At 45.1% G+C, this 13,521-nt stretch overlaps 1 protein-coding gene across 1 annotated transcript in view; it reads right to left on the bottom strand.

The window, feature by feature from the left end:
* Nucleotides 1-13,521, bottom strand: part of celsr3 (cadherin, EGF LAG seven-pass G-type receptor 3) — a 45,249-nt gene that overhangs the window by 22,544 nt on the left and 9,184 nt on the right. The window contains exons 4-12 of the mRNA XM_041857730.2: nucleotides 13,369-13,521; nucleotides 3,735-3,957; nucleotides 3,078-3,193; nucleotides 2,878-2,966; nucleotides 2,253-2,410; nucleotides 1,761-1,924; nucleotides 1,269-1,394; nucleotides 974-1,143; nucleotides 584-769 (exon numbers count right to left, since the gene is read on the bottom strand). The exon at nucleotides 13,369-13,521 is cut by the window's right edge and continues 136 nt beyond it. Coding sequence (XP_041713664.2) covers nucleotides 584-769; nucleotides 974-1,143; nucleotides 1,269-1,394; nucleotides 1,761-1,924; nucleotides 2,253-2,410; nucleotides 2,878-2,966; nucleotides 3,078-3,193; nucleotides 3,735-3,957; nucleotides 13,369-13,521 — 1,385 coding nt within the window. The remainder of the gene's footprint in view (nucleotides 1-583; nucleotides 770-973; nucleotides 1,144-1,268; nucleotides 1,395-1,760; nucleotides 1,925-2,252; nucleotides 2,411-2,877; nucleotides 2,967-3,077; nucleotides 3,194-3,734; nucleotides 3,958-13,368) is intronic.

Genomic DNA, 13,521 nt, shown 5'->3' with positions numbered 1-13,521 from the left:
GATTACACTAACACTAAAAAAATAAAAATTTTAGTCAGTTATCAGATGCTCTTATTCAGAACGACTTCAGTGCATTCAAATAGATGGAGTTAGAGAAAGAGGGGGGAAAGCGTGAATAAGTGAAAGAACAGAATAGCTAGAAAGGGTTAGACAGGTTTAGGGAGAGAAAGAGTGAGAGACACAAAAATATTTCAATGAAAGCAAGTAAACAAGAAGGATACAGGAGAGATCATAAAAGAGCATAACAAGGGAGTGTGTGTGTGTGGTGCTACATGGCTGGAGTCAATATTTACAGGTTTTAATACCAGCAGTGGGCATTCATTACACTAGCTTTAGGATTGGATATTGGGATTAACAACCTACAGGATTACAGGGCCATTTAGAGGTTATGATTTGCATTGAGATGTCTGCATTGCTGAGTAGTGGGTCACTGGTCATTCTGGTCACGGCCTTAATGTGTCTCTCCCGGTAAAAGTCACCGTTAGGCACAGATCTAGGATCAGTTTACCCCTCCCCAATCATAGCCTAATCAATTAAGGGAAGAAACGCAAATCTGTGTGTAGGGACAATGTGGGACTCTCACCTGGAAGAGGCCAAAGTCTAGGCGGACGGTAGCCACGTAGCGCGTCTCCCTCCCGCTGCGGACGTCTCGGAGCTCCAGCTGCAGGTCGTGCCAGCGCCCGTCGCTCACCTGCACCTGGTCCAGACGTAGACGCACCGGCAGCGTCGACCCCTTGGTCACCGAGAACACCAGCTGACCACTCACCAGCTGCCAAGCAAACAGAGACACGTGTGAATAATCCACAGAGTAATCCTGTAGATGACCACACAAATATGGTTTGGAATCCCCCTGCAGCTTGGTATTACTTCAACAGAAATGGACCCATTTACAAAGACAGACAGACATATAGACACAGATAAACTAGTGCAGGTTAGGCAGCACAGGTGAGTGTCGATGTATGTGTGTACAGACCTGGAAGACCAGGCTGGTGTACTGTCCGGCCTGTGCCTGCAGCAGGGTGCCCTCCCTGGCCCGCGTCCTAAACACCAGCCCCAGGTACCAGGGTGTGGAGATGGTCACGTCATTCTTCAGGTCCCACCAGAGGGCACTGTTTCCCAGGAAACGATGTGGGTGGGGCATCACTGTAGGGGGGCAGGGAGAAGAGGTGTGGTCAGTGAGGTTAGTATGAGGTGTGTGAATATATGTGTTTATATAGGAGTGAGAAAAACCTATGTTTACTGGACAGGTATGTCAGTGCTTATCTTACCATGGGTGCAGTCCTTCCCTCCAAACCCTAGGGGGCAGTCACATGAGAAGGTCTCCCAGCTGACACGACACGTTCCTCCGTTCTGACACGGGTCGGAGTTACAGAAGAGCAGCTTGGCACTACAGCCTATCAGAACCAGAGAAAATCACCACATCTGTGTTAACAACCTCAACCAACTTAGCGGTTAGTGGTTTCCATTGACAACACAAACACAGACAGGTATGCCAAAGACTTTGGCAAAGCGTCAAGTCTACAAAACATATACTTTTAGGAACAGAAAACTGTATTGAGATTGAATTTTTCATCAAATGTGTAGAACGTCAGCCCAGTTTCATCTCGCTCCATCTTCTCCAGCTGCCAGCCACTGGACTTTCTCTCATCACCATATTGGTGGTGAGTGAGTGAGTGGAAGTTCCAACCGGATGCTTCAGATTTTTACCCCCTGTGAAGTATCTGAGTCTCCACTTGTATCTGTGAGTATGCTATACAGACCAGGTAGGGTTCCATTGTTAGCGATGTATCCCGCCAGGTCCAAAGGTCTGTTGTCGATGTGGAGGTCTTTCATACAGCCAATAAACTCCCGGGTATGAAACAGGAAATGATCAGGCATGTTGGGCACTCCGCCCAAAAACAAGGGACCGGTGAGATCCAGAGATCTGAGAAGGGGAGAGAGAGAGAGCGAGAGAGAGAAGGCAGAGGGACAGAGAGAGAAGGAGGATGGAAGAGAGCAGTACAACACTATTAGATGTTGCCCTTGTCCTTTCCTCAGCGCTTACAGAGCACAGCAGCAGCGATGTGAGTGACTTGTCAAGTCCAGACAGGGAGAATAGGTTTAAGTGGCAATGCTGAGGGTTTAACCCTGATACTGACTTGCAATGGACGTGCACGTGTGTCTGTCTGTGTGTGTGTGTGTGTGTGTGTGTGAGAGAGAGAAAGAGAGAGCTAGACAGAGAGAGAGAGAGAGAGAGAGAGAGAGAGACTTACTTCTTGGAGCTGGTCTGCTTGCCCTGAGCAGCACAGCTGTAGTTGCCGAGCTGCGTTCCGAAGCGAAGCGACACGGCCGTGTCACAGTCATCCACACTGACCACCGCCACCTTCTCATCAGATGGACCCTGGGCCTCCCCACTCACACTGCGCTTGGGCTGGGGCAGACACAGGGACAGTCAAATATAACGGACACACATGCACACGTACACACAGTACACACACAGAACACAATCAGAACACACACAGTACACACACAGTACACACATAGTACACACACAGTACACACACAGTACATACATAGTACACACACAGTACACCAAAACACCTTGCTGTACTCTTGCTGCTTGTGCTGCTACAAAGACAGAGAGTAAAATACAGTACAGAGAGAGGGAAGAATGTGTGACATACAAAGAAACACTGACACTGCACATGGGCTAAGAGGGCAGGGGAACTCACAGCCACACTCACAGAGAGTGAAAGACAAACATGTACACACAGCCATACTGTACTCACACTGCGCGAGGGCTGAGAAAAATGGAGAAGGGGAGAGAATTCTAACAAATGCATGGTATGTGCAGAGATGAAGGGTTACACACACACACACACACACACAGGGACTCACCTTGTTGTAGTAGTGGATGTGGACAGTGTGCCAGTTGCCATCGGCCACGCCCCCAGGTAGGAAGGGGCTCACCTGAGTGGACAATTCACCTGGGGACAGACGGGTCAGAGGTCACACTCAAAACCAGAGTTTCCCCTACCATTGTATAGGCGGGGCACACACACAAACCCACACACATACAGATACAGATAGACACATACCTGTGGAGTACTTGAGCACCACCTGTCCCTCTAGGATCTCCAGAGCCAGGAAGTCGTGTTTCTCATTGAAGCGCCCATTGTAGAAGAGGAGGCCACTGTTCTCCAGAGTGGCAAAACTGTAACACAACCCACGACCATGTTAGGGTGCTGTGAGTAACCCCACCCGCCATCACACACACACACATACACACGGTACAGGAGATACTGTAAGGTTCACCGCAAATCTCTAATGCAAGTGTACATGAGTATATAGGACAATGTGGTATATAATAAATAAAATATCTATGCCTGCTGAGAGAGGCTGGCACAGATCACGTCATGTGTCTTAAAGCTAATGGACCTCTGAGTCATGGGATTTAGTTAGACCTGAGATCACATTTGTGACCACTTCACCCTAGCAACCACCTCTGACCAATCAGAACACACCAAGGGGCCACGCCAGGTCCCAATTTGGGCCTCTAAGGGTGGAGGGGTGGGGCCGGGGCAAAGAGAACAGGATAGAGGGTAAAATATAAAAATAAATGACATGACACATGAAAGAAAGAGCAGGAAATTGAGAAATGGTCTAGAACGAAAGAGAGAAAGAGAGAGAGAGAAATAGAGAAAGAGAAGAGAAGAGAAAAGAAAGACAAAAAGAAAGAGAAAGTCAGTACTCACGTGAGAGAAATGGAGAGATGGAATCTCTGGCGGAGGCCTCGGAACATGATAAAGGATTTGGGGGGGAAGGAGCGTGCGGTGACTGCGCAGTAGGGCCGCTCGTACCCCCCTGCGGGGCACTCACAGCGGAACCCCCCTCCAGACAGCTCCCTGCACATCCCCCCATTCCTACACACCCCCGGGACACAGCGGCCCTGACGCCTGTCCCACTCACACCGCTCGCCTGGGAAGGAGAGGGGATGCAGCATGTTACTATACACATACATACATACATAACTAGTAGGCTTACAACAGATGCAAACATACAGCAATAAAAGTACAGGATATGTATAAATACTCACATGAATGGAATAATGTAATCACATAAAGGGATTAACATAAATGCATGCACCATATGTTTTTCAAAATATATGAAACAATAAACACTACAAAACTCTGAGATACGCTTTATATACAAAGGTATGTGGACACCCCTTTAAATTAGTGGATTCAGCTATTTCAGCCACACCCGTTGCTGACACCCGAGCACACAGCCATGCAATCTCCATAGACAAACATTGGCAGTAGAATGGCCTTACTGAAGAGCTCAGTGACTTTCACCGTGGCACCGTCATAGGATGCCACCTTTCCAACTAGTCAGTTAATCAAATTTCTGCCCTGCTAGAGCTGCCCCGGTCAACTGTAAGTTCTGTTATTGTGAAGTGGAAACGTTTAGGAGCAACAACGGCTCAGCTGCGAAGTGGTAGGCCACACAAGCTCACAAAACGGGACCGCCGCGTGCTGAAGCACGTAGCACGTAAAACTCTACTGTCCTCGGTTGCAACACTCACTACCGAGTTCCAAACTGCCTCTGGAAGCAACGTCAGCACAAGAACTGTTCGTTGGGAGCTTCATGAAATGGGTTTCCATGGCCGAGCAGCCACACACAATCCTAAGATCACCATACGGAATGCCAAGCGTCGGCTGGAGGGGTGTAAAGCTCGCAGCCATTGGACTCTGGAGCAGTGGAAACGCGTTCTCTGGAGTGATGAATCACGCTCCACCATCTGGCAGTCCGACGGACGAATCTGGGTTTGGCGGATGCCAGGAGAACGCTACCTGCCCAGATGCATAGTGCCAACTGTAAAGTTTGGTGGAGGAGGAATAATGGTCTGGGGCTGTTTTTCATGGTTTGGGATAGGCCCCTTAGTTCCAGTGAAGGGAAATCATAATGCTACAGCATACAATGACATTCTATACAATTCTGTGCTTCCACATTTGTGGCAACGGTTTGGGGAAGGCCCTTTCCTGTTTCAGCATGACAATGCCCTTGTGCACAAAGCGAGGTCCATACAGAAATTGTTTGTCAAGATCGGTGTGGAAGCCCTGACCTCAACCCCATCTAACACTTTTGGAATGAATTGGAACTGCGAGCCAGGCTAATCACCCAAAATCAGTGCCTGACCTCACTAATGCTCTTGCGGCTGAATGGAAGCAAGTCCCTGCAGCAATGTTCCAACATCTAGTGGAAAGCCCCAGAAGAGTGGAGGCTGTTATAGCAGAAAAGGGGGGACCAACTCAATATTAATTACCATGATTTTGTAATGAGATGTTCGACGAGCAGGTGTCCACATGCTTTTGGTCATGTAGTGTATTAAATGTATGGATGAACCTTAGGGATAGATAGAGGACTCATCTTTATATCTGTGCCATTCTAGCATCTGTGACAGCATGGGCAGCGCCATTGAGGCTACAACCCATAGGAATCCCCACCCAGTTGACTACTTTGACTAAATGTCGGATGGATGGTGGAAGCACTCAATGGTGCTGCCCATGCTATAACGGCCATTTGGCCACTAGAGGCCTCTATCATTCTCTATGGGATGAACCAACATTTCCTCATACAATTCCTTTGCCAATATTTCTCAAAATATGACTGTCACTGCAGGCAAACCCATATGTGTGGGCAATAGTCTCTGCTGAATCCCCAGCAAATAAAACTACATCACTACAGGCAAAAATACACATATAGTCAGACTCAGCAGTGTTAGTACAATACCCAGCTAGAGAGCTCCAGCCAGCCTCCCTAACAATGAGCTGGTGTAAACACAGTGTGGGGATGTACTGCCTTCACCCTGCAGACACACTGCTCCTCCAGGACCCCAGTTTAGAGGCCTGCTGAGGTCCATGGAGACATGCAGATCATGTTAGAGCTGCAGGCTAGGCCTTTGTATGGTGGGCCTAATGTTGTCTCATTGGTACAATATTTGTTCAGCGTTGAGGCACTACTATGGTGAATGCAGCCACTGGCATGGTTTAAAAAACAACCACCAACCAGACGATTGTGCTTGGTGGGCGAGACTGCAGAGTGCCTTGGTCTTTTCCTCATGCATGTATGGACACACACGCTGACACGCACACAAACTGACTGTCTGTACCCCCCGGCATGATGTGCAAAATGTTAAAACATGGTAGGGTTCTGTGTCTAAAAGCACCAAGACTTTAAGCGGCTTTCACCCCTCCTCCTCCCTCCTTTCTATTCCCCACCACATACACAAACACACAAAAACCACCACCACCAATTACATTATTTTTTTTATCTCTCTGGAACGTGCATGCTCACACACACACATACACACACACACACACACACACACACACACACACACACACACACACACACACACACACACACACACACCAACTCATTAATATTAAAATAAATCAACAGACATTAATAATCATGAATTATTCATTTAGTGATACAGACAGACACACACACAGACAGAGCAAACGTCTAGCAAGCCAAAGGTTGCGTGTTTGAATCTCATCATGGACAACTTAGCATTTTAGCTAATTAGCAACTTTGCAACTACTTACTACTTTTTAGCTACGTTGCAACTACTTAGCATGTTAGCTAACCCTTCCCCTAACCCTAACCCTAACCATAACCCTTTAAACTAAATCCTAACCCTAACCTTAACCCCTAACCCTAACCCCTGGCCTAGTTAACATTAACTAGCTAGCTAATGTTAGCGGCAACATATTTGAATTCATAACATATCATACATTTTGCTAATTGGTAACATATTGTACCAATTGCAAATTGTAACATATCATACGAATTGTAATTCATAACATATCATACGAAATGGATGATGGACATCCACAAATTAATGTATGCCATATGAAACGTCACATATCATACTAATTGGAGTGTCCCGGTTATGCATTTACTATGTTACGTCTACCACTGAGTCCATGTTGCCCTGGCAAAGAACAGAAAATTGTTTTCACTTCACTGACTCTCCTATAATTTTCTACTGTACAAATCTGCACTCACTCAAACCGATAGGGCGCAGAGTTTAGCTTCTACATTCATATTCTCCACAGACTTACATTGATATGGAGCAATTACTGTACAAAAGCTTTCCCTAAGATGACAAGACACTTATGCTCTTGTTATAAAAAACGACTCTCCATTCTACCGGTGCTTCCCTCTTTTCTTCTCCCCACGCCCAGTCCATCCTGACTTCCCCTTTTCCTCTCTTCCTCCCTCATTCTCTCCATCCCTATGCCTGCACATCCTTAAAACTATCTTCCTATTCCCCTTCATCCCTATCTTTGCTTCTTATTTCCCTCATGCGTTCTATTCCTTTCTCCTCTCTTCCTCATTCTCTCTGTATCTCGAGCTAATGCATTCACACCCGTTCATTCATGAGATGTTTTATTCATCAAAGCCATCGCTTCCCCTACGGCTCCTCAACCTACCCCTCCTTCCCTCCCACACATGGTACATCCCCAGAGGCCATCTCTCTCTCTTTACCTCCCTCCTTCTCTACCTCCTTCTCTGACTCTTTCGCTCTCTTTTTCTACCTCCTTCCTTCCCTCTCTCTCCATCTTTACCTTCTTCCTTCCCTGTTCTCTCTCTACATCCTTCTCTCTCTTTTTCTCTCTCTGCCTCCTTACCTCTCTCTTTCTCTCTCTACATTCGTCCCTCTCTCTCTTTCTCTGCCTAGTTCTCCCCTCTCTGCCTAGTTCTCCCCTCTCTGCCTAGTTCTCCCCTCTCTGCCTCAGATGCCCCCTTTTCTTCTTCCTAACTTCCCACTCCCTTCAGTCCCCCTTTTCTCATGTGGCTCAGTTGGTAGAGCATGGTGCTTGCAACGTCAGGGTTGTGGGTTCAATTCTCACAGGGGACCAGTATGAAAACGTATGCACTCACTACTATAAATCGCTCTGGATAAGAGCATCTGCTAAATGACTTAAATTTAAAATGTTCTCTTTGCTCCGTCTCTCCCTCTCTACACTCCCCCTCTTTCCTTTATCTATATATACTCTAAGTAGTTATTCTCTATTGCAGAATCATTATTAAATGCCTATGTTAGTTCTCTGCAGGTCCATTGAAACAACACAGTGACATTTCACACCAACACAGGCAATACAGAAAATCATCAAAACTCTATTTCCCATCAGTCTCTATTTTCTATTCATCGTTGCGATTCTCTTTCTTAATTCCCTGGATCTTTCTCTCCCTCTTTCTCTTTCTCCCTCTCTCCTTAAATCTCTAACTTCAATGAAGTCCACAATATAACTATTCTCTCATTCCATCTCCCTCTTTCTCTCTCTTTCTCTCTCTCTGTAAGAGTTTAAAAAGCGCTTAAGGCTCCTTCTCACTCATGAAAGAAAAGTGCTGGTTCACCCAAAGCTTTTTTGATCTGAAATGAAAGAGAACATGAAACACCTCTAACATATTCATCGCATCTATCCTCCATCACTTCCACCATAAGACAGTATTGCAGCTATTCCCAGGGGAAGGGAGGAGGGATGGGAAAACACGTGTAGTCCTGTGTTCTTGTGACTGTGAGGACATAACACTACTCTGTTTCCAGAGACTCACTCACTGGGACAAACACACACATTTTTCATAAACAGCCAGACAGTTACACACAAAATCTCACACACAGAGAATGTCAGACACAGTGAATTAGTGAATCAAAACATAAATACCGAACTTGTTTTTGCATGGATTCTGCGACGTGGTTAGCTTTTAACAGCTAGGGCCGCTATTTCTTGTCCCGGAATCCTGCTTACCTGACAGGTTAAAGTCTGCTTGAAAGAGCCGCTAACCTAGCTAAGCTGCTAACGTTAGCCATCAAGCTAACGAAGTTAGTCCCAGATGAGTTTTCCAATGGAGTCCTCTTTGTCTGGAGAAGTAAATGAATGCTTCCAGCGCTGTATCTATTACGCTTTGTTTCGGGACAAACTGGATCACTCAGAGTTCCAATGCGGCAATTGTTTTCTTGTTGAGGATTATAGGCTTGAGGTGGCTTCCTTGATCACGCAGGTAGCCAGCCTACGTAACAAACTGGGGAAAACGCAGAGAGGAATGTTTACCTTTTCTATGCCGGTGGCTGGACGGCGTTCGTTCATGTTGGATGCATCACGGTCTCGTTGTTAGTAGTTATCCGACTGGCCAGTGTTGCCCAGAGTTCGTTCGCCAGGTGAGCCATCTCCTGCCTCTCCTCCCCCATCTGATAGCGGCGTCGAAGGAGCACAGCAAGAGGAGCATGACAATCAACGATGGTCGCATGTCACGAGCCGTGGAAGCCGAAGACAGTGGCCTCCCGCAAAGCAGTCTACACTCCCAATTAGAGGCCCGGAGCGGATACAAACAACAAATAGTTTTGCCACCCTGGAGCCTGATCTTCCTGCACCTTCGTCGCTGGGGGTGCCTGTGTCTGCGGCCGCTGTGCCTACTACTACGACTCCTACTCCTTCCCCTACGATTTTGAAGTCGACGTCATCAACCTTCCATCCCAGCTCTGGATTGAGCGGGGCTTCTCCACTTGTCGAAGGCCTGCACCATCCTGTGAAGCGTGGGAGTGGGCGGATTTCCTCGTCCTTCTCGCCAGCCATGATTTTGGGCAGCTCCATGGTAAGAAATGTGACTGTTCCTGGTGCAAAAACAATGTCCTATCCTGAAGCTTGAGTAAATGACATTACTAAGCTGCTCCCGAATGTACTAAGCCAGGACATCGATTCTATCGTAGTCCATGTGGGTTTTAATGACATTATGAAGGGCAGCTCTGAACAGTTGAAACTGGATTTCAAAGAACTGATTGACTCTCTGCTAGACACTAATAAAATACCCATCATATCTGGCCCTGTGCCCTCTCTGAATCATGGCATTGAACACTTTAGCAGGATTCTTTCACTTCACAACTACGTGATTATTGCAGCTCAATGGGTGTAACTTTTGTTGACAATTTCGATACCTTTTGGAAACAAAATACATTTTATAAGGAGGATGGGATCCACACAAATAATTTGGGTTTCTGTATCCTTTCACAGCATTATAGGGCTGCGTTGAGACAATTACTTATCAATGACCCAATCCCAGCTCAGTTAATCCCTACCATTGTGTCGCTGAGTCATCATGATGCTTTAGCAAATGTACATTATACCAGGGGCATTTGTAGAAACAATGTAAGTAACCTAATGTATGTCCCTCTAACTGCCCTGGTATGCTGTTAGCACTGAGGTGGTGTGCCCTAGTAGGAAGTCCACTGTGTGCAGCTCACCCTGCACTAACATAAATAACATGAGAATATCTACTTCTGCTAAGCTTCCCAGTAAAGCAATGAAAACAAGCAAGCATCCCAGAAAAGTGCTCAAAATAGCCCACATTAACATATGTAGCTTAAGAAACAAGGTTCTTGAAATCAATAACTTGCTAGTAACAGATGACATTCATATTCTGACTATCTCTGAAACTCACTTAGACAATACCTTTTATGATACAGTGGTAGCAATACAAGGTTATAACATTTACAGAAAAGACAGAAATGCCAGTGGTGGAGGTATTGCTGTTTATATTCAGAACCACATTGATGTAAAGATTAGAGAGGATCTCATGTTAAATACTGTTGAAGTAATATGGCTACAGGTTCATCTGCCTCACCTAAAGCCCATTCTTGTGGGAAGCTGCTATAGACCACTAAGTGTTAACAGTCAGTATCTGGATAACATGTGTGAAATGCTTGATAATGTATGTAATATCAATAGAGAGGTATATTTTCTGGGTGATTTCAATATTGACTGGCTTTCATCCAGCTGCCCACTCAAGAAAAAGCTTCAAACTGTAACCAGTGCCTGCAACCTGGTTCAGGTTATCAGTCAACCTACCAGGGTAGTTATGAACAGCACAGGAATGAAATCATCAACATGTATTGATCACGTCTTTACTAATGCTGCAGAAATGTGCTTGAAAGCAGTATCCAGATCCATTGGATGTAGTGATCACAATATAGTAGCCATATCTAGGAAAACCAAAGTTCCAAAGGCTGGGCCTAATATAGTGTATAAGAGGTCATACAATAAGTTTTGTAGAGATTCCTATGTTGTTGATGTAAAGAATATTTGTTGGTCTGTGGAGTGTAATGAGGAGCAAACAGACATTGCACTTGACACATTTATGAAATTGCTTATCCCAGTTACTAATAAGCATGCACCCAATAAGAAAATGACTGTAAAAACGGTTAAATCCCTGTGGATTGATGAGGAATTGAAAAATGATACGGTTCAGAGGGATGTGGCAAAAGGAATGGCAAATAAGTCTGGCTGCATAACCGATTGGCAAACGTACTGCAAATTGAGAAATCATGTGACTAAACTGAATAAAAATAAGAAAAAACTACACTATGAAACAAAGATAAATGACATAAAGAATGATAGTAAAAAGCTTTGGAGCACATTCAATTAAACATTTTGGAAAAAGGCAAACTCAGCTGCATCATTCATTGAATCAGATGGCGCACTCATTACAAAACCGACTGATATTGGCAACTACTTTAATGATGTTTTTATTGGCAAGATTAGCAAACTTAGGCATGACATGCCAGCAACAAACGCTGACACTACACATCCAAGTATATCTGACCAAATTATGAAAGACAGGAATTGTAATTTTGAATTCTGTAAAGTGAGTGCGGAAGAGGTACATTTTTTGTTGTTGTCTATCGACAATGACAAGCCACAGGGTCTGACAACTTGGATAGAACATTGCTGAGGATAATAGCGGACAATATTGCCACTCCTATTTGCCATATCTTCAATTTAAGCCTACTAGAAAGTGTGTGCCCTCAGACCTGGAGGGAAGCAAAAGTCACTCTGCTACCTAAGAATAGTAAAGCCCCCTTTACTGGCTCAAATAGCCGACCAATCAGCCTGTTACCAACCCTTTGTAAAGTTTAGGAAAAAATGGTATTTGACCAGATACAATGCTATTTTACAGTAAACAAATTGACAACAGACTTTCAGCACGCTTATAGGGAAGGACATTCAACAAGCACCTCACTTACACAAATTGCTGATGATTGGCTGAGAGAAATTGATGATGAAAAGATTGTGGGGGCTGTTTCGTCAGACTTCAGTGCGGCTTTTGACATTATGGATCATAGTCTGCGGCTGGAAAAACTGATGTGTTATGGCTTTACACCCCCTGTTTTTTGTAGATAAAGAGTTACCTGTCTAACAGAACACAGAGGGTGTTCTTTAATGGAAGCTTCTCCAACATAATCCAGGTAGAATCAGGAATTCCCCAGGGCAGCTGTCTACTTTATCTTTACTAATGACATGCCACTGGCTTTGAGTAAATAAATCATGTGGAAATTGAGCAAGTTGAGGTGACTAAACTGTTTGGAGTAACCCTGGATTGTAAACTGTCATGGTCAAAACATATTGATACAACAGTAGCTAAGATGGGGAGAAGTCTGTCCCTCAATAACATCTGCTAAACACGTGTATGTGACCAATAGAATTTGATTTGATTTAATAAAGCATTGCTCTACCTTCTTAACAGCACTATCAACTTAATCGCACCTGGACTACTGTTCAGTCGTGTGGTCAGGTGCCACAAAGAGGGACTTAGAACAATTGCAATTGGCTCAGAACAGGGCAGCACGGCTGGCCCTTGGATGTACACAGAGAGCAAACATTAATAATATGCATGTTAATCTCTACTGACTCAAAGTAGAGGAGAGATTGAATTCATCACTACTTGTATTTGTGAGAGGTATTGACATGTTGAAAGCACCGAGCTGTCTGTTTAAATGACTAGCACACAGCTCAGACACCCATGCATACCCCACAAGACATGCCACCAGAGGTCTCTTCACAGTCCCCAAGTCCAGAACTGATTATGGGAGGCGCACAGTACTACATAGAGCGATGACTACATGGAACTCCATTCCACATCAGGTAATTGATGCAAGCAGTAGAATCAGATTTTAAAAAACAGATAAAAATACACCTTATGGAACGGCGGGGACTGTGAAGCAACACAAACATAGGCACAGACACATGCATACACACACATGATAACATACGCACTATACACACAGATATGTATGTAGTGGAGTATGGGTCTGAGGGCACACACTCTGTGTGTTGTGAATTATGTAATGAATGTATTGTAATGTTTTTATATGTATAACTGCCTTAATTTTGCCAGACCCCAGAAAGAGTAGCTGCTGCCTTGGCAGCAGCTAATGGGGATCCATAATAAATACAAATTTAAATACAAATCAAGCATACGCACACACACACACACACATACACACACACTGACTAAACACCTATTAGATGTGTAGTCTACCTGTGTAGTCTTCTCTGCAGATACAGGTGTAGCCTCCCTCCCTGCGAGCACACACTCCTCCGTTGAGACAGGGGTTGGAGTAACACAGGTTGATCTCCGTCTCGCAGTAGTCCCCAGTGAAGCCTGCGGGGCAGCGGCAGCGCAGCCCGGCGA

The sequence above is a fragment of the Coregonus clupeaformis genome, chromosome 30, assembly GCF_020615455.1.
Source record: "Coregonus clupeaformis isolate EN_2021a chromosome 30, ASM2061545v1, whole genome shotgun sequence".
NCBI lineage: Eukaryota > Metazoa > Chordata > Actinopteri > Salmoniformes > Salmonidae > Coregonus > Coregonus clupeaformis.
The sequence above is the reverse complement of the archived record's forward strand: the minus strand, read 5'-3'. Positions and strand labels throughout refer to the sequence as shown.